At 51.9% G+C, this 21,515-nt stretch overlaps 1 protein-coding gene across 2 annotated transcripts in view; it reads left to right on the forward strand.

The window, feature by feature from the left end:
• Positions 1–21,515, forward strand: part of LOC103306125 (aldo-keto reductase family 1 member B15-like) — a 50,476-nt gene that overhangs the window by 22,772 nt on the left and 6,189 nt on the right. The window contains exons 1-6 of one of the 2 annotated variants that reach the window (XM_065584415.1): positions 16,039–16,586; positions 17,021–17,136; positions 18,211–18,332; positions 20,192–20,279; positions 20,481–20,564; positions 21,412–21,500. In XM_065584415.1, the coding sequence (XP_065440487.1) occupies positions 16,550–16,586; positions 17,021–17,136; positions 18,211–18,332; positions 20,192–20,279; positions 20,481–20,564; positions 21,412–21,489 (525 nt within the window). In that variant the 5' untranslated portion in view covers positions 16,039–16,549 and the 3' untranslated portion in view covers positions 21,490–21,500. Of the gene's footprint in view, positions 1–16,038; positions 16,587–17,020; positions 17,137–18,210; positions 18,333–20,191; positions 20,280–20,480; positions 20,644–21,411; positions 21,501–21,515 lie in introns of those variants that run through there. The other variant, XM_065584416.1, reaches the window with a different exon arrangement.

A 21,515-nucleotide genomic window follows, 5' to 3' on the forward strand; every position in this document is an offset into this window, starting at 1 on the left:
AGGAGGCGGGGCAGGAAAGCACCACGCTGGGGGAAGAAGCGGGGGAGGGGGAAGCTTGGCTGCCGCAGGACCAAGCTTCTGCCTCCTGTGACCGCAGGGGAGAGCGGGGCGGCTGCTCCCCCGTTTCTTCCCCCAGCGTGGTGCTTTCCTGCCCCTCCTCCTCTCCTTCCCTGCGCCAATCAGCTGATGGCCCTTGAGAGGGGGAGGGGGACGAGTGGCAGCGTGCACACAGCTCCATAGAGGAGGCAGAGAAGAGGTAGGGTCAGGGCCTTGGGGAAGGGGGTGGAACAGGGCATATCCCTTCCAGCCCCCTGCCATGAGCCGCTCAGGGCAGGGGGCTGGGAGCACCCCCACGAGCTGAGCACCCCAGCCTTCTGCCCTGCACCTCCACACACACCCCAGTCCTCTGCCCTGACCCCAGAACTCCCCCCCCAGCCTTCTGCCCTGCACCCCCACATGCCTCCAGTCCTCTGCCTGACCCCTGAACCCTCCCACACACCTAGCCTTCTGCCCTGCATTCCCCACACCTCCCCAGCCCTCTGCCCTGAACCCCCCACCCCGAGGTCTGGGGTCCCGGCTGCTGGCCCCTTGCCAGCCGGGGTCCTGGCCACAGGCCCTGCTCAGCCCGCTGCAGGCCTAGGTGAACAGAACCCCAGGCTGGCAGCAGGCTGAGCAGGCTGGCGGCGTAAGATCAGCATTTTAATTTAATTTTAAATGAAGCTTCTTAAACATTTTGAAAACCTTGTTTACTTTACATACAACAATAGTTTAGTTATATAACATAGACTTATAGAGAGAAACGTTCAAATGTATTACCGGCACGCAAAACCTTAAATTAAAGTGAATAAATGAAGACTCGGCATACCACTTCTGAAAGGTTGCCTACCCCAATGTAGACTAAATAATGAAATTAATAAATTTTCAATCCAAACGTGTATTAATTCTAATGAACAATGCCACATTATGCAGTATTCATTTTTGAAAGTTTATAATAAGCGATGCTCCGAGGGGTGGGGATGGGGGGCACAAGGTGGAAGTTTTGCTTAGGGCACAAAATATCCTTGCACCAGCCCTGGCCTCAGCCAATCTCCAGTAGGGAGGCAGAGGCCGATTTGCCCCTCATTTGGGCCCTGTGCATGTCAGGAATAATTCCACTGGTGTTATGCTGGCTTAAAAGTGATCTGAGAGAAGACTTGGGCCCAGAAAGTAAGAGGGCAGCTACCAATGTTGAGGGCTGCCTAACTCACGTTGACCAGGCTGCATTAATAACTTGTTTCTAAAATTTTCATGAGCCAAAAATAAATGTGAAAAAAATGACTTAGACCTATTGAAACATTCTGTTTAACTTTGGTAGTGTTTGGTGTTTGTTTTTGACTGACTGGTTACGGTATTTTTTAAACACTCTTTACTCCAAATGAATTGGATTTCTAAACAAAAAAGTCATTTTGAACCAAAAAGCAACAAACTTTTCATTTCAAAAATGTCAAAAGGGGACAGCTGGACCATTTCAAAATGGGAATCTCACGGAAACTGACCTTATCTTGCAAGACTTTTTGATGACTTGGTATTCTTCGACCAAAATGCGTCTTCTCAGAAAATTCCCCGACTGTCTCTAGCTTCAGAACCTTCAGCTGTAGACATGTCCAAAGGGTCCAGGTGACTCTTCCCTTCCCCTCCTGCCAACCGTTGGCATTGCTTCTTGTCAGGTAACCTCCCTGGTCGGATGCTTCTGGAGGAGGTTTATATTTTGCAGGACAGAATTTTATTTACTTAGCTGCTCCTATGAAGACTTTCATTCCAGGACTCTCAAGGCTGCAAAATATCCTTAAGCTTTCCCATTGGCTGCTAAGATAGCCAATAACTATGAAGGGTGTCGTCATTTTATCCCCTGACCTGTGGGCATGTCTAGGCTGCGTTAGCTGATGCATAAAAACTCCAGTGCCTGAAACGGTGCCTCCGTGTGTGAGACTGGAGCACTGAGATTGAAATATTGAAAGCGTCATGATGAGTTCGAAGGCGGTAACGCTGCCCTCTGGGGGAAGCATGCCTTTACTTGGCCTACATCGGTAGCGGACAGTTGGCCTCGGAGCACGTAAGGTGCCCCTTAACATCCTGTATGCCCCCCCTGCATTTCCACCCTGCAGATAAACTTTTGAACTCTGGGGCTGCGCTGACCAAGGGCAGAGACTTTTGGGGTGTGGGACTTTGGGTGAATTTTGGGTTGCTGCATTCAAGAACCAAAGGGAAAGGACACGGCCCAATTTGCTGGGGTGGGTCTTTGCTCATGGTTTGGTCTATGAACTCTAGTTGTGGTGGTTTCCCAATTTAATGCTATGTCGTTTACCTCATGTTATTAAACATTTTCTGCTACACCGAGACTCTGTGCTTGCGAGAGGGGAAGTATTGCCTCTTCGAGGCGCCCAGGGGTGTGTGTACGATTTTCCCAGGTCACTGGGTTGGGGCTCGAACTGGTTTTGTGTTATGTTGTTGGGAGGGGACCCCTATGTACTGAACCTGGCCCTTGCTGCTGTCAATTCGGCCTGGCAGAAGGGTTACATGGGCAAGAATCAGTCTGGAGATAACAAGGTTAGCTCAATCAGGGAGGGTGAGGCCCTCTTCTAGCAGTTGGGGTATGAACACCAAGGGAGGAGAAACTGCTTTTGTAGTTGGTTAGCCATTCACAGTCTTTGTTTAATCCTGAGCTTCAGTTCATTTGCAACTTTGACACCATCAGCTCAGGATTAAACAAAGACTGTGAATGGCTAGCCAACCACAAAAGCAGTTTCTCCTCCCTTGGTGTTTCTTCTCACCTAGTTGGCCATGGAAGTCACACAGGGTCAAAATCAAATTCCAAGCATGAAACGATTAATTTAGATGCTATAGATGACCCATTGACTTCATTATATAGAAAGCTTCCTATGTGTCCTTAACATCAGGTCTGGCTCCAGGCACCAGCAGAGGAAGCACGTGCCTGGGGCGGCACATGCTAAGGGGTGGCTTTTTTTATTTTTGCTTGGGGCGGCAAAAGTGGTAGAGCCAGCCCTGCTTAACATACTCTAGGGTTACCATACTTCCACAATCAAAAAAGAGGACACTTGGGGGGGGATCCTCGCCCTGCCCCATCCACTCCCTCCCACTTCCCACCCCCTGACTGCCCCCTCCTGGGACCCCTGCCACTAACTGCCCCCTAGAACCCCACCCCCTATTTAAGCCTCCCTGCTTCTTGTCCCCTGACTGCCCCCTCCTGAGAACCCCCCATCCTAAGTTCCCCCCCCAGGACCCTACCTGTCCCCCAATAGCCCCGACCCTTATCCACACCCCCTCACCCAGACAGATCCCTGGGACTCCCACACCCTATCCAACCGCTCCCCGCCCCCACAGGACCCCCAGAAGTCCCGACCCATCCAACCTCCTCTGCTTCCTGCCTGCCTCAACCCCTCTCCACACCCCTGCCCCCCTGGCAGCCCCCCAGAACCCCCAACCCATCTAACCCCCCCGCTCCCTTTCCCTGACTGTCCCAACCCCTCTCCACACCCCTGCTCCCGACAGCCCCCCCCCGAACTCCTGACCCATCCAACCCCTCCCCCGCTCCCTGTCCCCTGACTGACCCCGTTCTCCAACTCCCCGGCCCCCTTACCATGCCGCTCGGCTTAGAGCAGGTGTTTGGCTCTGCCCCGCCCGAGCGGCGTGCTGAGGCTGTGGAGGAGGAGGGAAGCGGGGGAGGGGCTCTGGCCACCGCTGCCAGCCCTGCTGCCGCGTTCCCTCTGGGGCTTCTGTTCAGCCACGTGCTCCCCCCAAGAGCCAATGCATGAGCAGCTCCTTCGAGAGATCGGTGATGGGTAACGCTCCTCTAGGGCGCAAGCTGGCAAGATGCCTGAGCACTCCGGCGCAGAGCTGGTTTCACAAAAGGACTTAGGTGCCCGAGTGTCTCTTTAGGTGCCAAAGACCAACAGCTCGGCACCACAGGCCTTCACAAAATCACGGCTCAGGTGCCACCTAACCCTGTAGGTGCCTACGTTTCCGCCAGTGGTATTTGCAAAGCCAGCTAAATCCTGATGCCACTAGAGGGCTAACAAGCTGCTCAGAGCCCGCGCTCATGCCTAAACCCCAGTGGGATTCTCTAGCTAGGAGTTCCTCAGCCGATCTCACCTGCAGGGCCTGATCCGGTAGATCTGCTCCAAGCATGCCAGAACCACACACAAGCCAGTCAGCCCGCGGTGTGTGTCTGTGTCCATCAGTAACCTACTGGCCGGGGCACTCACGGGGGGTGTAGGAGACCCAGGTTTCAAGCCCGGCTCTGCCTGATCTGGAGCGAGGGCTTTAACCTGACTTTCCCACCTACCCCATGAGTGCCCTGTGGTGTGGATGAGTGTGTGCGAAGTAGGGGGGAGCTTTTCTCTCTGTTTGTTTTTTCCTGAGAAAGGGCTCAACTGGTTTAGGCATTTAACTCCCAGAGAGGGTTCACAGCTGAGGACCCAGCGTGGAGAGAGACCCCACCCTCTGGCCTGTCACTCAAGTGCTTGAGACCCAGACCAATGGGAGTTAGGCACCCGGCTCCCTTTGTGGATCTGGGCCCTGTCCTTTTCCTCTGCATTTCACTCTGAGCGTCCGTAGGCTGCTCCCTGCTCAGCACGTTCGCTTCTGAGAACCCCTGTGTAAGGTGCCCAACTTTCACCATGCAATGCGTGAGGAGCCCTGGCACCTAGCAATTAGCTACTGCAAAGCTCAGCATTGTAATGGCCTAGGCCTACTGTGAATCTAGCCCCAAGTGCTCTCGACTCCATTGAAGTCGGTGAGGCTTGCAGGTAGGGTGACCAGATGTCCCGATTTTATAGGGACAATCCTGATTTTGGGGTCTTTTTCTTATATAGGCTCCTATTACTCCCCCACCCCCATCCTGATTTTTCACACTTGCTGTCTGGTCACCCTACTTGCGGGTGCTCCACACAAGCTGGGATCAACAATTCAGGGCCTGAGCCTGCAGCGTGCTCATCCCTCGCAGTGAGTTGAGGGTGCAGAGTATGTTCCAAGGGGCATGTGGCCCCTTTCTGGATGAGGCCTCTAGACCAAATCTAAACCAAGGTGGCTTGAATCGAAAGCAACTGATTTGTCAGGGAGGGGGCTCTGGTTTGAACGGAGCTGAAGCTTAGCACAGAGACGGGTCAAAAGCAGAACCACTGATCCAGACCGCGCCCCACTGGGCCCCTGGAACTCTAAGCTGACATGAACCCATCAGCCTTTGGTTCAATGTAATCTTAGCCCGTTTCCTCCTGTCCTCTCTCTTTGTGCGTTTAAAATCAAAGCTGCCAAAACAAGAGAGAACACAAACCCAGAAGCCCAAGGGCCTAATGACCAAGGGGCGTTAGAGACTGGCACAAGCTGAATTTCAGTGCTATTGCTGGAGTTCAAATAGAGTTTAAACCCTGCATGGTATCTTTTCAGACAGCAGACTCATGTCAGCTCTGACAACACAGGCTCTCACACAGCCCAGTGGCTAGAGCTGTCCCGTCCCCGCAGATATGCTAGAGGTTTGATGAGGCAACTGCCATTGTATTACCAGGCAGGGAAGGCAGCAGCGTTCTGGGCTGCAGTTGGGTATTTCTAGGTCTTTTCCAAGGGGCGGTTCAGAATCCGGGCAATGCAATCTTATTTATTTATAACCTGTTACTAATTCCTTGAGCTACGGACGCTCCCATTCTCAGTCACGTCTTTGCTAGACTTTTTCAGCTCAGGGTCACTGACTTGCTGGAGGTACGGAACACATTTGTAAATACTAGTCAGGATGTTCCTGTCACACTTGATCCAGGTGGCACGTGGTTGTAGTTTACCGTCAGCTGATCCCTCGAGAGAGCTCTCTTGAAGCAAAATCCTACTGGAGAGAAGGCAGTGGTAGCTTTTATCTCCATGTATCTAGTTGGGGCCAACCCTCTTCCCCACCCTTCATCCATCAGGAGTTTACTTTAAGGGGTACATTGGGGTAAAAAAATAAAGCCCTGTGCCTTGTCTCTACTTGGAATTTACGTCGAAGTAGCGATCTCTGCATAAATGCACCTCTTCTTGCAGTGAAGACATAGCGCCAAGTAAGCCACAAACATGCAGAGCCTTGATTAGATGTGTGGGGAGTGTCCACACTAGACTAGACTACAAACATAAGTACCATTGCCCCCTTGGTCACAGCCGTGAGGCAATTTTCAGTCTCTTTCAGTTAGGAAAAGAAACTGACAATAGGTATTTGGTTGGTTGGATCCTGTTTTGTTTACAAAGAAGGCACACACACAGTTTGCTTGTTTTCCCTGAACACAATAGAAACAAAGACAAGCAGTTTCCTGGCTTTCAGTTTCCAAGCCTACCTCTCCAGCAGTTACAGGCCACAAGGAGCTCTCTCTTTGCTCCCCCACACAACTGCTTCTCTCACTGACACACGCGCACACACACACACTTGGGCCTAGCCTCTGTGTCTGCAATCAAGGAAGCCCACATGGCTCAGCTTCTGATCTTGCCATTGAGTTGGGTGGAGTAGGGTTACCATATTTCAGCAAGCAAAAAAGAGGACGGGAGGAGCCCCGCCCTAGCCCCGCCCCTCCCACTTCCTGCCCCCCCAGAATCCCCAACCCTCCCCCCGTTCCTTGTCCCCTGACTGCCCCCTCCTGGGACCCCTGCCCCTAACTGCCCCCCAGGACTCCACTCCCTATCTAAGCCTCCCTGCCTCTTGTCCCCTGACTGCCCCAACCCTTATCCACACCCCCACCCCCAGACAGACCCCTGGGACTCCCACGCCCCATCCAACCACTCCCCACCCTGACAGCCCCCCCCAGAACTCCCAACCCATCTAAACCCCTCTGCTCCCTGTCCCCTGACTGCTCCGATCCCTCTCCGCACTCCTGCCCCCTGACAGCCCCCCCCCCCAGAACTCCCAACCCATCTAAACCCCTCTGCTCTCTGTCCCCTGACTGCTCCGATCCCTCTCCCCACTCCTGCCCCCTGACAACTCCCCCCCAGAACTCCCAGCCCCCCACCCTCCCGCTCCTTGTCCCCTGACTGCCCCCTCCTGGGACCCCTGCTCCTAACTGCCCTCCAGAACCCCACCCCCTACCTAAGACTCCCTGTTCCTTGTCCCCTAACAGCCCCCTCCTAAGACCCCCCCAACTGCCCCCCAGGACCCTACCCCCTACCTGTACCCTGACTGCCCAAAACTTTCTCCACTCCTCCCAAAAAGCCCCCCCCCGTTTCTTGACTGCCACCTCCAGAACCTTCCTGCCCCCTGGCCCCCTTACCCTGCTGCTCAGAACAGGGTGTTGGGCTCTGTGCAAGCCGGACACGTGGCTGCGCTCCCCAGCACAACAAAACCCGGTCCCTGGCCCTGCACAGTGCTGCCGGACCGGGCTGCAGGGGAGAGCTGCCGGCTCAGAATGCAGGGCGGAGCTCCTCTACAGCTGCTCCGGAGTCCAGCCCGGGACTTTCCTGCAGCCCTCCCAGCCGCTCGCTCTGCTCTGCCGGGGGAGGGGGGAAATCCCGGACATTTTGAGTGCTTTACAAATTCCCCCCGGACGCTATTTTTAGCACAAAAAGGAGGACATGTCCGGGTAAATCCGGACGAATGGTAACCCTAGGGTGGAGGCTTCTACTGTTGCCATGTATCTCATGACATAAAGGGGCTTAATTGCTCCTTCTATTGAGCCTGGAAGAAAGGTGCTTAGCACATGCTTTGGCTTTAACAGGGGCTGTGATTGTCTATAGATCAAAGATCATTAACATCCTCCACATAACAGTATTTTGAGTTCCCTGGCAGTCAATTTACAGGAGGCAGATACTCATTCGAGGACCACATTCTAGACCTACTGAAGTCTAATGTTTAAACTCCCATTGACTTCAGTGGCCCTAAGAAAGAGAATGGGAGTTGCAGAATAAATGTGTAACACCTGTGTAAAATCCTGGCTTGCCAGTGCTGAGAAGCGCTGTCCTCTGTTTGTTCTCATTGGGTTCAATCAATACAGTAAATACTGATATATATATATTTTTTAACAGCTAAGTACAAGGGGGAGATAGCTAAGGTGTTCCTACAACTCTGGCAATCCTGACAGCCAAAGTGGCTCATATGGGGTGTGGGTGGGCAGGGTGCAATTTAATTTAATTTTTAATTAAAGGAGATATCCCATCTCCTAGAACTGGAAGGGACCTTGAAAGGTCATTGAGTCCAGCCCCCTGCCTTCACTAGCAGGACCAAGTACTGATTTTGCCCCAGATCCCCAAGTGGCCCCCTCAAGGATTGAACTCACAACCCTGGGTTTAGCAGGCCAATGCTCAAACCACTGAGCTATCCCTCCCCCCTAAGTGCAACTATAACCTGCACAGGGGGCAAAGAAGCCTGAGTATAAGGGAAGCACTAAATCTGTCGTGTGATGAGTGGAACTTGAGAAAGAGGGTCAGGTTTCCGGAGGGATCTGATTCAGGGAGGCACCAGGGGCTTAGCAATGCATGCTGGGGTCAGGCTGCTGGGGTACAAACACCGGAGCTTTGGCATGTAACACTGGCCTCTTAGGCATATTTGATAAAGTCTTATCTTTTGCATCTGTGCCTGCCTTCCTCCTCCCTTATTGTTAATGACACCCCCGGCCCTGGTCAGACCTTACTTGCAAACTGTGAACAGATATGAGCTAGAATCACTGCAAGCCAATAAACCTGGCAGCTCCTGGTGCCATTTCGGTCACTTTTCAGAGCACTTGAGCATTTTTGACGTTGAATATCAGTATTTCTTTCCGTGAGCTGGAGGCTCTTCTGCTCTTCCCTGAGGCATGAGGCTGAATAAGTCTCTTAACTTGAATCCTGACAGGTCCAACAGCAGATGCTCTTTGTGTCTAATTCTTCCCTGAATTGTGTCAAGTGTTTGAGATCCTTCAGCAGTGAGTCCTACAGGCTAATCACATACAGGACTTGCCTATACTACAAAATTCTGCCAACCTGAACTATCCTGGTACAATTTTGTAGTAATACAATTCCCCTATAAAGATCAGGGCAGCTTATTCCTTTTCTGTGTGGTTTTAACCACACTAAGGCTTGGTCTACACTAAACCCCCAAATCGAACTAAGGTACGCAACTTCAGCTACGTGAATAACGTAGCTGAAGTCGACGTACCTTAGTTCGAACTTACCGCCGTCCAGACCCGGCAGGCAGGCTCCCCCGTCGACTCCGCGTACTCCTCGCGGCGAGCAGGATTACCGGAGTCGACGGGGAGCACTTCTGAGTTCGATTTATCCGTCCAGACTAGACGAGATAAATCGAACCCAGAAGTTCGATTGCCTGCCGCCGAACCAGCGCGGTAAGTATAGACAAGCCCTAAGGTAAAAGGCAAAGCCACATCTTTGTCCGGCCTGACTATTTTGGAACAAAATTGCACCAAGCAAAATAGTTTGACTGGTCTCACTTTCAAGTGTTGATGAGGTCTTAATGGGTGGCCCTTCTGCAGTGATAGTGTTAACCTGTACCAAAAAGAGCCAGGAAATATGGGGGTGGGGTGTTGGATGAGAGAAAATAAGAGAGAAGGGACTGGAGGGGGGGGGGGGGGGGGAAACCAATTCCACTGGGCCCTACTGCTTTTGTTCTGAAACTTTTTCGCCAGAGTAGACCTGTTGGCAAATACTTGGATGTTATGGTCTATGAAAAAGCTAAAGTCAGCCAACCAATCGACCAAATGTTTTCACTGACGTTTTTTGGATGATTTTTTATTTTGTTTTAAATCCCGCTGTTTTGCTCAATTTTTTTCTTGCAAACTTCTCCATTTCATCCCAAAGGCATTTAAAACAAAACACAACAAACTTCAGACAGCTGACCCAAAGTCCTTTGACGTCAATGGGAGTTGTTCCATTAGGATCAATCCATGAAACTATGTTGGCTACTGAAGTGTAGAAAGCGGCCAGCAAAACCGTTCCTTTTGGTAGCCCGCTGGCCTCCTGGGGCCACAGGATAGATGTAGCTGCTCCCCAGCTCTGGTCCTTACTTTCACAAAGGATCCTGGGTCCCCGAGGTGGTTTTCATGTCTCCGTGCCAGGGCAGAGCTCCGTTTGTGGTGGAGGAAAGCGGTGTCCCATCGAGGCTGATCGGGATCCGTTTGCTTTGTTGTGCAATTAAATAATCATTGTCGGTTTAATCCTTTAATAAACTTCCCTGGGACACAGAACGCTCGTGGGGTGCCTTGGGGCTCTCTCAGCCTTGTCTCGGGCATCTGCTGCCAGCTGCGCTCAGGAAACCCGAGAAAGAGCTGGGAGAGGTAATTGTCTACCTTAATCTCCTTTCGAAGAGGTGATTGATGGGAATTGAATTCTGATGAAAGACTGCTGGGTTGGCAGCCTTGGAGATGGGATGTTCTCTATCAGCCCCATGGGAGAGATACAGGGCGGGAGTCATCTGCACCAACGCACCATGCCACCCATGGCGCAAGCCCTGATCTTGTTGAATCAGTATTTTGGGATGAGAAGGGGGCGAATTTCCAACCAGGGCCTGAGATCTAAAGCTCAGTGTTGGCACATGAGAGTGCAGGAGACGGGAGAGGACAGCTAGAGAGAAGAGCAGGACATTGGGAGAACAGAGGTGCATGCAAAGTCTTGAAAGCAAGAGGATCTGGAAGTAGAGACGCACAGCAGGACGCCGGCGAGCGGGTGGGAGCTGGGAGAGGAGGGATGGCTTGACTGAGGACTTTAGCAATGTTTTGGCTAGATGGGAGAGGGAGGCAGGGAGCCCACCCAACTACGGGCTCTCTCATGTACTGATCATCCGATAGCGAGAGCAGATTAAACACTGATGCTCTTTATGCATCCGAAGAAGTGGGCTGTAGTCCACGAAAGCTTATGCGCTAATAAATTTGTTAGTCTCTAAGGTGCCACAAGTACTCCTGTTCTTCTTTTTGCGGATACAGACTAACACGGCTGCTACTCTGAAACCTTTCAAAAACAAGAGACCCCTGGTGCTACAAGGGGTGGTGCAGCTGTGTTCAATCCACCCCAGGGATCCTGCCTCTTGACATAACTCCTGCTGGGTCTACACTTCTCCCCACCTGCTTTCTCTTTGTTCCAAGGCAGGAACAACCATGCATAAGTGCTGGTTAATCGGTTTGGGTCGGACGCCGCGTTTGCTCTTTGTCGCTATGTTCTTTGCAGGCAGGGCCATGCCGGCCTCCACTCTTGGGTAAACGCTTTAATTAAAGCAGGCTTGGTACAGAAAGGGCTCTCAGCGGCTCTGTTCCCCACCCAGCCAAGGCGCGGCTTGGTGTCAGCAGAATGCCATAGCCCAGAGCAGATGAACATGTTTACAAGGTTGAGTTAATGCTCAGGCAGACGTTAACAGCCCGGGAAGTTAGTGGAAAGAGACCCATTGAATTTAACGGATGTAGGATCAGACTCTTTGTTAGAGCGAGAACATGGTAATTCCCGAAGACTTTGCTGGAGCTGGTAGCAAAGAGAGAGACAAAGACATTTAGCCTATTAGAGGTGTGTGGATGTTTATTGCAAACCCATGAAGGGCAAGAGCACATCAAAACTAATGTTTGAAGTGCCTATGAGCCTATGGATGTTGGTAGTTTTGGTGCATGAGCCCCCAGGGACCGGTGCAGCAAAGGACGACCTTGTTATCCCTGTCTAAGCATGTACCCAAAGCCTTTTTAGTCTCCAAGGCAACAAAATATTCCATGAGTCTTGGCTCTGCAAAATTGCAGCTGAAGCTCTCTTCCCCGGGGTGCCGTGGGACCCTTTTAACAACCGAATTTGGGCAGGAGTGCCACTATGCACCGTAGCTGAAAGGTGGCATCGTGGGCACCACAGTACCCCCTAGTGCCAGGCTGGGTTTGGCTTGACAGATCCCAAGCTATTGAGCTGGTGTAAATCAGTGTAGCTCGTTAGCCCCAGAAGTGTGGCTCTGGGGAAGATTAGATAGCAAGCGGTGATGCGTCTATTGCTTTCTTTGCAGTCTCCCCCAGGGGCCATTCAGGAAGCCATGGAGGTAGCTTTAGATGCTGGATATCCGCACTTCAACTGTGCTTATTTTGACCAGAGCAAGGCCGACATCGGAGAAGCCCTTAAAAGGAAGATGGGGGAAGGGAGGCTGAAGAGAGATGATCTTTATGTGGTGAGCAAGGTAAGCCCCGTTTTCCTTCCAAACAGAAGCCCAGGATTGGCAATTCTTTCTAAGTTACCCCAAGACTTGGGATACTGGGTGGTTGTTGTTTTTTCTCATGGCCTCTGCACCTGAACTCATGATACGGTGAAAATTTCAGCCTCCGTTAAATAAAAAATCATTTCCTAACCCTCTTGGTTATTCATAGAAGCTGCAAAATGAGATCCACGAAAGGCCAGAAGGCAAATAAGACCCTATGGCTTTTTAAGCCAATCTCATGGATTCTGGGGGACCTGACTCATGAAGGCTTGATGTTGGCTGTACTGTATGCCTTGTGGATTGAAATGCAATTATCAAAGAGCTGCCACTCCCAGTGCAGAACAACAACTTTATTAAACTTTCTAACTTACTAGAGATGATCAAAAATGGACAATGGGACCGGTTTCCATTGGAAAATGCAATTTTGTCAAAATCTAAACCATTTTGCAGAAACATCTCAATTTTGGTGAAATTGCGATGGAAAAATGTCAAAACACATTGTTTTGACTGTCTCATTTCATTTAACTTCCACTTGCATATTTTTGTGTTGTTCCAGACTGTATTATGTTGACCTTAGCAAAATGAAAAGTTTCAATGTTTCCAAATAGAAATTTTTCAGAATTTTCACCCTACTAGAAATTTCAATTCGTTGGAATTTTCCACAGGATTCAAATTCCGTTTTTTGCCCAGTAGTGCTCCATGTTCTTATATGCCATTCGATAGTTAATAGAATTAGTGATAGCTACATATATACAAACATCTCACTTTTGTGGAGCACACCCATAGCTACTTTAGAATCAAAAAATGTCAGGCTGGAAGGGACCCTAAGAAATCATCAAGTCCAGTCCCTTGCACTGAAGCAGGACCAGGTAAACCTTGACTATCCCTGACAGGTTTTGTCCAACCTGGTCTTAAAAACCTCCAGCAAGGGGATTCCACAACTTCCCTTGGAAACCTGTTCCAGGGCTTAACTACCCTTAGAGTTAGAAAGGTTTTCCTAATATCTAAGCTAAATCGCCTTTGCTGATGTTTTAACCCATTACTCCAATGAACATGGAGAACAATGAACATGGAGAGCAATTGATCACATTTTTTTATAACCGCCCTTCACATATTTCAAGACTGGTATCAGGTCCCCCCTCAATCGTCTTTTCTCAAGACTAAGCTATATTTATGATATTATCTCAGACTCTGTTTATGATGCAAGTAACAAAGGCCCATGGTAGGTTCCTACAACAATAAGCGGCAATGGAATGCTAAATAGAAGAGATTCCCAAACTGGGTGTACCTGAGAGCGGATTGGTCACATGGTGCTGGCTCCTCCTCCTGGTTTCTTGCTGAGAAGAGCAGACCAATAGGAGCAGGGATATGGAATGAAGAGCAACATTTGACTTGTTGCTCTAAGGCCCGGTGGGAACACATAATCTGTTTAGAGTAAAATGCTGGGGAAAGGGATGTCGGTTTTGCTCTTGGAGAGGAAGGATGGTGCTGGGGTGAAGTCACTGGACTGGGATTCAGGAGATCTGGCTTCGGTTCCTGGCTCTGTCACACCCTCCCTCTCTCTGTGCCTCGGTTCCCCATCGATACAGCTCATTATACTCCCGTTCTCCTACTTTTTGTCTGATTATGCCCCCATATCACAGAGGCAGCCTGGTCCCGTAGAACAGATGGTGGATTGGGAGTCTAGAAATCTGGGCTCTATCCCTAGCTTTGCCACTGACCTGCTATGTGACCTGGAGTAATTTACTTCCCCTCCACGTTTCTCCTCCCACCCCGGGTCTGTCTCTTCTATTTAGACTGAACTCTGCAGAGCAGGGACTGCCTCTCTACATGTGCGTATAGCGCCCAGCATAAGGGGCCCTCATTTTGGTTAGGTGCTCCTGGAATACAACTAATAATGCAACTATCTTCTCTGGGCAGCTGTGGAACAGCTTCCACGCCCCACAGGATGTGAAGCTGGCTTCCCTGGAAACCCTGAGTTTGCTGAACCTGGATTACCTGGATCTCTGTCTCATGCACTCTCCAATGGGCATTGGGGTAAGGTGGATTCTCTCTGAGCTCATGGCATTTATTTCCCTTTCTTCCTTCTAGCCACACAGCAGTTTACATGGTAATGAGTCAGTGCAGGACAGAACTGGGTTTCCGTTTGTAATTGTCAAGAGGCAAAACAAGGAAGGCTGGGTTGTCCCTCCGTGGCAGGTCGACAGCCCCTGAGTGTGTTGTCTGGTTTCCTTTTGCACTTCTAGGAAGCATGCTTGAGTGGCTAAAACGCGAAGCTGGGACTCAGGATTACTAGGTTCAACTCCCAGTTTAACCACAGACTTATGACGCGACCTTGGGCAAATCACTTGATAGACCCTGGGCCTCAGTTCTTCCTGTGTCATATGGAACTAACATTACTGTCCTGCCTCACAGGGGCATGAGGTGCTCAGATAGTATGGTGATAAGATAAAGGTTCTGTTGCACCTTCCATCCAAGTAGCTAGAAGGGCTTTAGAAAATTGGACTAATGGGGCCACATTGCCTGACTTAGATGGATGGATGGCATAAGCTGACAGAGAACTTGGCTCATGTAGGCCCAAGGTGCCCATGGGAGACAGTTAAAGGATCGCTTCCCTGGCAGCTGGAACGCTGCCACCTCTGGGGTGGCACACAGCAACTATTTAACAGCAAAATAATCTAGGCTGGGAAATGAAGAAAATGAGAGGATCCAGTTGCCACCTCTGGGGTGGCACACAGCAACTATTTAACAGCAAAATAATCTAGGCTGGGAAATGAAGAAAATGAGAGGATCCAGTTGAACTGTAGGGGAAATCGAGGGTAATCGGGTGTAGGTGGGTCTTCTGGATGGGACATAGAAGAGTCATCCTGACCAGGCATGATCAATGAGGATCTCTTGGCGATTTTGGTAAGAGGAGGGGGACTTGTGAGAACACCAGCGTTACACTCCATTGGGGTAATTACGCTTACTGCTGAATTGGATCTGCACTGACTCAGCAACACCAGAGCAGGGGAGTCTCCTATCCAAGTCGTGACCCAGCCTCGTTCTCCTTTGAGCTCAGGAGCCTGGACTGCCTCGCCGTGACTGGAATAGCGGGAGCGGGGTCAAGCAAACAGGCCAGGATATTCACTCTCTAGAAAAGCCTCATGCAGACCTCGCTGACGCTGCATCATCCAGCGCCCCTGCCTTTCTTTAGCATTTCCTATTGCAGTAACTCTGACAGAGGTGGTGAGTGTTCCCCGGGGATGGACGGGCCAGCTGGGGTGTTTGATGCCTCGCCACTCATTCAGGTCAGGACTCTCAGCAGTTCCAGAGATGCACATGGGATGCTTCCCCCTAGAAAGTGGCCCTTGATCAGTTCCCCTGCAGAATATCAACAGGGAGCTCGTGCCTCAGAAGGACGGGTTGCTTCTGCACTCGGATGTGGACACCTGGCGGGTAAGAGGCAGCGCATCAGGCCAAGTGCAATGATGTTCTTTGCGGGTCACGAGCAGGAACAGAACCTGGGACTTTTTACATCTCAACCCAAGCTGCTACCATGTGAGCTAAAGGCGCAGTAGCAATAGGATAAGGCACCTGAGCTACATGGAGGTATTTAGGATGGAGGGGGTCTCTCTAGGGTTCCTTGAAGGGGTCCCTTACCAGAGGAAGCCCTGATTTCCCACCTCATACATGCATTGGTGACGTGCACTATTGATGGATACCATAAGCACACAGGGCCTGATCCAAAGCCTTTTGCAGCCAGTGGAAAGACTCTCATTGGCTTCGATGGGCTTTCCCATAGCGCACAGTGAGCGGAGAGGAAAGAGCAGCGTAGACTGCCCATCCCCCTCCAGTCGTAACGATCTTCATGGCTGGCTCGTGTTCCTCGCATATATTTCCCATCAGCAACCTCTGCTGTCTGGTTGCGAGAGACAGAGAGACAGGCTGAACGCGCCCGCCGCTGTAGCAATTGTTAATTACCAGCAAGGTTAAGAGCCACGAGCTGGGGCAGGGTTTTCATCTGGCTGGAGATAATGGAATGGCCTCATTTAAAATGTACAAAGGCTACGAGAAGGAGCTAATTCGTCACGGGAAGAGACAGGCGGCGCTCGCATGCAGACGGAAATATTTTTAAACCTGTTCCGATGGGGAACTAGAGCTACGATTCCAGTCAGCTCCATTTCACCTCTGTCGTTCTGGGTGTGTGCAGAAGGCCGAATTCGGGCACATCACTGCAGCTTCAGTGGCAAAGCTGTCCTGTGCGGGTGCCCGAGGCGGAGGCTGCGTTTCAAGGTGCTCTGTTCTCGGCACTGCCTGAAGGCCCAGCCTAAGTACGTGGAGAGATGGAGATCTGCCACTTGAATCCGATTGATCACAGTCGTCCCAGAAGCTGCATGCCTGCCCTGGGTGGGCGTGGAGGACAGAATGGTGGGAAGGATGATCGGGACCCTCTTCTGCCAACGTAAGCACCAGGGCAACATCTTCTGTGGCACATGAGAGCACCGGTCGCTGGGCCTGGTCCAGGCACCTGGGCCCATCTCCTCAAAGGTATACAGGCACCAGTGCCTCACTCCCTTGGAGGATCTGGGCCGACGTTCCTAAGGAGGTGGTGGGCTTTGACACAGGTGCTGAGCACCCACAGCTCCAGGTGGAGCCAGTGGCAGCTGCAAGGTTCCAGCACTCTGGCAAAGCCAGCCAGTGCATTGTCACTCGCCCGTTATTCCAGCAGCCCTCTGGGTTTCCCCAGCTGTGCGGGTCCAGCCCATGACCTGCTGCATAGAATCCTAGAAGATCAGAGTTGGAAGGGACCTCAGGAGGTCATCTAGTCCAACCCCCTGCTCAAAGCAGGACCAATCCCCAACTAAATCATCCAGCCCTTCTTTGTTTTCTTGGCAGGCGATGGAGAAGCTGTGGACGAAGGCCTGGTGAAATCGATGGGGGTTTCCAACTTCAACGTCTCCCAGCTGGAGAGGCTGCTGTCCGTATGCAGGATCAAACCTGCCGCCAACCAGGTAAAGGCTTGTGATAGGGCAGCGTCTGAGTTACACCTGTAACGGTGTAGTTTGCCGTGGTGGTCTAGGCTGGTCCCCGGATATGAGAGAGACAAGGCGGGTGAGTCTCCTTCAGCTCTGTGCAGCTCGAAAGCTTGTCTCTCTCACCTGCTCTGCCTGTAGCAATGGTGTCTCCGCTCCAGGGAGTGCTTATGCTAGCTTTGCATCGGGCTGCTTATAGTTGCAAATAGTAATTGGGAAGCTGCCACTGTGGCGTCCTCTGTACTATGCTAAGCAGATTTTGGGTGCTTCATGCAGCATTCGAATGCCTGGGTTTGTAGCTTGGGCAGAGCCAGAGAGGTTGTGCTCGCTCTTTGAGGGCTTGGCCCCAAAAGGGCTTCTTTGTATCCCAGAAGCACAGAGCCCAGCCAAGCTTGGGACCCCACTGTGCTCAGTGCGAGACAGTCCCTGCACTGAAAAGCCAGCGGTCCAAATAGACCAGATGGGCGAAGGGGGAAGTTACTTGCTCAAGGTTAGTGGCACAACTGGGAATAAAGTCCAAGTCTTGTGGCTTCGAATCGCCCCTAACTAGGCCAAGCTGCCTCTTAACGTGGGGGGCGTGGCGTGGTGTGGAGAAGGCTGAGAACCACCGGCCTAATCAATTAGGTTCTGCCTTCCTGCGGCCGGTCATGTGTCCTTTCTCCAAGCCAGCCGCTGTCACTGGCCAATAGCTAACGCTGCAGAAGGAGGCCCTGGGGAATGCTGTGAAGGGGGATTGATCTGGCCTGATCTGGCAGAAAGCTGCAGCCTGAGCCTTGCTTCCCCTCTCTTAGGCCAGGGTGTGGAAGAATGAGGCTTTATCTGATGCTCTGTCCAGCATTGGGCAGTGAAGAGAAGACTTGCCCAGGGCAGGAGGGAGGCTCATCTGACCCTGGGGCTATGGGGGCTCCTAATAGTCAGCAAACCAGGCCCCAGCTTTGGGCTTTCCAATGAAAGCTGCACCCGTCCCTCCTTCCCGGCACTTCAGAACCCACTCCTGAGCACCTTGAGGCAATGGGATGTGGGCATGAGATACAATAACTGTTTCTCCACCAGGTGGAGCTGCATCCCTATCTGACCCAGCCCGAGCTCGTGGAGTACTGCAAGTCTAAGGGGATTGTCCTCATCGCATACAGTCCCTTCGGCTGCCCTGCCCTGCCCTGCCCTGCCTTGCCATGGTAAGTAACCCCTAACGTGCGCCCTCGGAGGGTAGATCAAAAGCAGTGGGCTAATCTGGAGGGTGAATACACACAGGACCCAGGCAGTGCTGTTGTCAGTCCTGTCTGCTTGTTAACATTCAGAGATCAGCATTTCCCCCTGCTAGGGAGCCGGATTCCAGTCTGGCTCGGGTATCCCTAGAGTAACCACCGCCTGCATTCCAGCAGGAGCAACTGCCTTGTGAGCGTGGGTACCGGAAGGAAGCCAGGGTGGCTCTGGGATCCCGGGGTGAGGTTTGCACGGCTGTTAGAGGAACACGGTGCACGTGTGATCTGGAGTCACGGACTCCAATGATGTTGATTTCTCAGAGTGGAACCGCCCAGTGAGCTAATCAGAGACGAGCGGGAGGTAGAAGGGGTAGGGGTCTTGCTGCTCCACAGTCCATGCTGGTGACTGGCTAAGCAGCAGTTCTGCAGAAAAGGAGTAGGGGTTACAGTGGACGAGAAGCTGGATATGAGTCAACAGTGTGCCCTTGTTGCCAAGAAGGCTAACGGCATTTTGGGCTGTATAAGTAGGGGCATTGCCAGCAGATTGAGGGATGTGATCATTCCCCTCTATTCGGCATAGGTGAGGCCTCATCTGGAGTAGTGTGTCCAGTTTTGGGCCCCACACTACAAGAACGATGTGGAAAAATTGGAAAGAATCCAGCGGAGGGCAACAAAAATGATTAGGGGGCTGGAGCACATGACTTATGAGGAGCGGCTGAGGGAACTGGGATTGTTTAGTCTACAGAAGAGAAGATGAAGGGGGATTTGATAGCTGCTTTCAACTACCTGAAAGGGGGTTCCAAAGAGGATGGATCTAGACAGTTCTCAGTGGTGGCAGATGACAGAACAAGGAGTAATGGTCTCAAGTTGCAGTGGGGGAGGTTTAGGTTGGATATTAGGAAACACTATTTCACTGGAAGGGTAGTGAAGCACTGGAATGGGTTACCTAGGGAAGTGGTGGAATCTCCTTCCTTAGAGGTTTTTAAGGCCCGGCTTGACAAAGCCCTGGCTGGGATGATTTAGTTGGGGATTGGTCCTGCTTTGAGCAGGGGGTTGGACTAGAACCTCCTGAGGTCCCTTCCAACCCTGATCTTCTATGATTCCATGACTCAGAAAGCACCCGCCTGGGGACAGTAGATGCCCACAGCACACAGTTGTAGCACAAAGAGGCAGTTCTGCCCTGAATTGCCATCGCAGGGCTCTGTGTTGACTGTCTGGCAAATGGAGTGAGTGTGAGCTGGAGGCCTGAGAGGTGTTTCTATAGCCTGGGCTGGCTCTGAGATACAAGCTGGGTCCTCCTCCTTCATGGCTGGTCACCCTGGTCCACCCAGCCAAGGTCTGGCTGAGATCTTCGCTAGGCTAACTGGGTTGGATTCTGCTCTCACTCCAGTTTGATTTCACTGACTTGGGTGGAGTTGCTTGGCCCAAGAGCATTTATTGGATTCTTTTATCTTTATCAAGAGCCTGGCCAACGTAACAGGGGTCCCACTGCGTGATGAGTTCTGGGGTACAGACCCGCCACACGGTGACAAAGCAGGGGAGAGGCTGAGTGAGCTGGGCCAGGGAGGGGTCCTGGCTGTTGTTAGCAGCTGTTGTTTGCACAGCAGCACCAAGGGGCGTTTGTCGACCCTGTCGCTGGCTCAGGGGGAGTGACAGACTCCCTCAGTGCCTTCCCTTCCCTTCCCCGTTTCTCCAGCCAGCAGCAGGAGGCTTTGCTGCCTCCCAGCGGTGCTGTGAAGGCGACTCCCCACCAGCCTTCTGTTTGCAAAGTGCTGCCTGTTCTCCGAGAGCAGCAGCCCTTGTTCAGGACTCTCCATATCCTCTTCCCTTAGCCCTTCGGGGGAGAACAGCCCTGTGCCCCTCCTAGAGAATCCCGCGGTGAAGGAGATCGCTCAGAAGCATGGAAAAACCAGCGCTCAGGTGAGGGGGGGACAGCACTGGCCCCAGTGGTGTTTCTCTATATAGACGTGTAACATCCTCTCTAAGCTACACAGAGGGCCGCGGGGGTTGTGGGTGCAGTGTGGAAAAACCGGTCTCTCTGTCTCTTCATGCTGACTGTGCTCCTCCTGGCCATCGCGCCAGCCACGTATCCTGGCTCACCAGCTCCTGCCCTCTCCGTAGGTTCTCATCCGCTTCCACATTCAGAGGGGCATCACCACCATCCTGAAAAGCAACCTCCTGGCCCGCATCGTGGAGAACGCAGAGGTAACGGGGATGGCTAGCAAGCCGGAAGCCCTCTTCCGCTCCTGGCGATTGGCTGAGGTGTTACTATCACCAGAACAGGGTGAGACGCTTCACACAAGCGACAGCTGGGGACTTGTACCAAAGCCAAGCTGTACCCAGGAGGATTTGAATGGCTAGTTCAAGGGACCCTTAAGTATTGCTAGCCTGAGGATTAGCCCCTCTGTTCGGGGATACGTTTGTAGGCCCTCCGCTTGGAGATCTAAGTGGGTTTGCTCCTCGTAAAAGACACAACACAGAGCAAGGTCTGGCTGTTAAACAGCCTGCGTTGCATGCACGCGCCTCCCGCCCCCTTGTGAGAGGTGGCTCCAGCTGTGACGATGTGGATGAAAACACGTCCAGGCCAGGGAAGCAGCTGTGGGAATAGATTGTGGCCCAGACATCTGGGCGCAGGATTTTTGGCCTTTCACTGAGGAGATGAATGGGTGGCCATGCCCATTTGGTAGAGCTCTGCTGAACAAATGCTCAGGGCCAGGCACCCAACAGAAAATCTGCCCTTAGCCTCAGAGAGAGACACATGCAAAACGTCTGGGCCTGTCTGCTGCGGGGCAAAGCAGAGGGTGAATTTCAGCACAGCAGCTTGCCACACAGTAACCTCCCGTGTGTGCGCTGGGCAAGTCCCACGCCCACACCCTGCCATTCCCCATATCCAGCCTCCTGGTACCACTCTGACTCCAAGGGGCTGCATTTCCCAGCATTATAGAATACCCACCCGTGTCTTCCGTGCTTTGCTGAGGACTTGTGTCTCCCTGTAGACTTGGGAGCACAGAAAACCCTGGCCTTGGAGTCAAAGGCTGTTTCTTCTGCATAGGTATACAACTTTCACCTGACACGCAAAAAAATCCAGACGCTGGAAGGACTAGACTGCAACACGCGATTTATTAAATAGAACCTGGTGGGGTGAGTGATTGAAAC

The sequence above is a fragment of the Chrysemys picta genome, chromosome 2 (assembly GCF_011386835.1).
Source record: "Chrysemys picta bellii isolate R12L10 chromosome 2, ASM1138683v2, whole genome shotgun sequence".
In the NCBI taxonomy this organism is placed as follows: domain Eukaryota; kingdom Metazoa; phylum Chordata; order Testudines; family Emydidae; genus Chrysemys; species Chrysemys picta.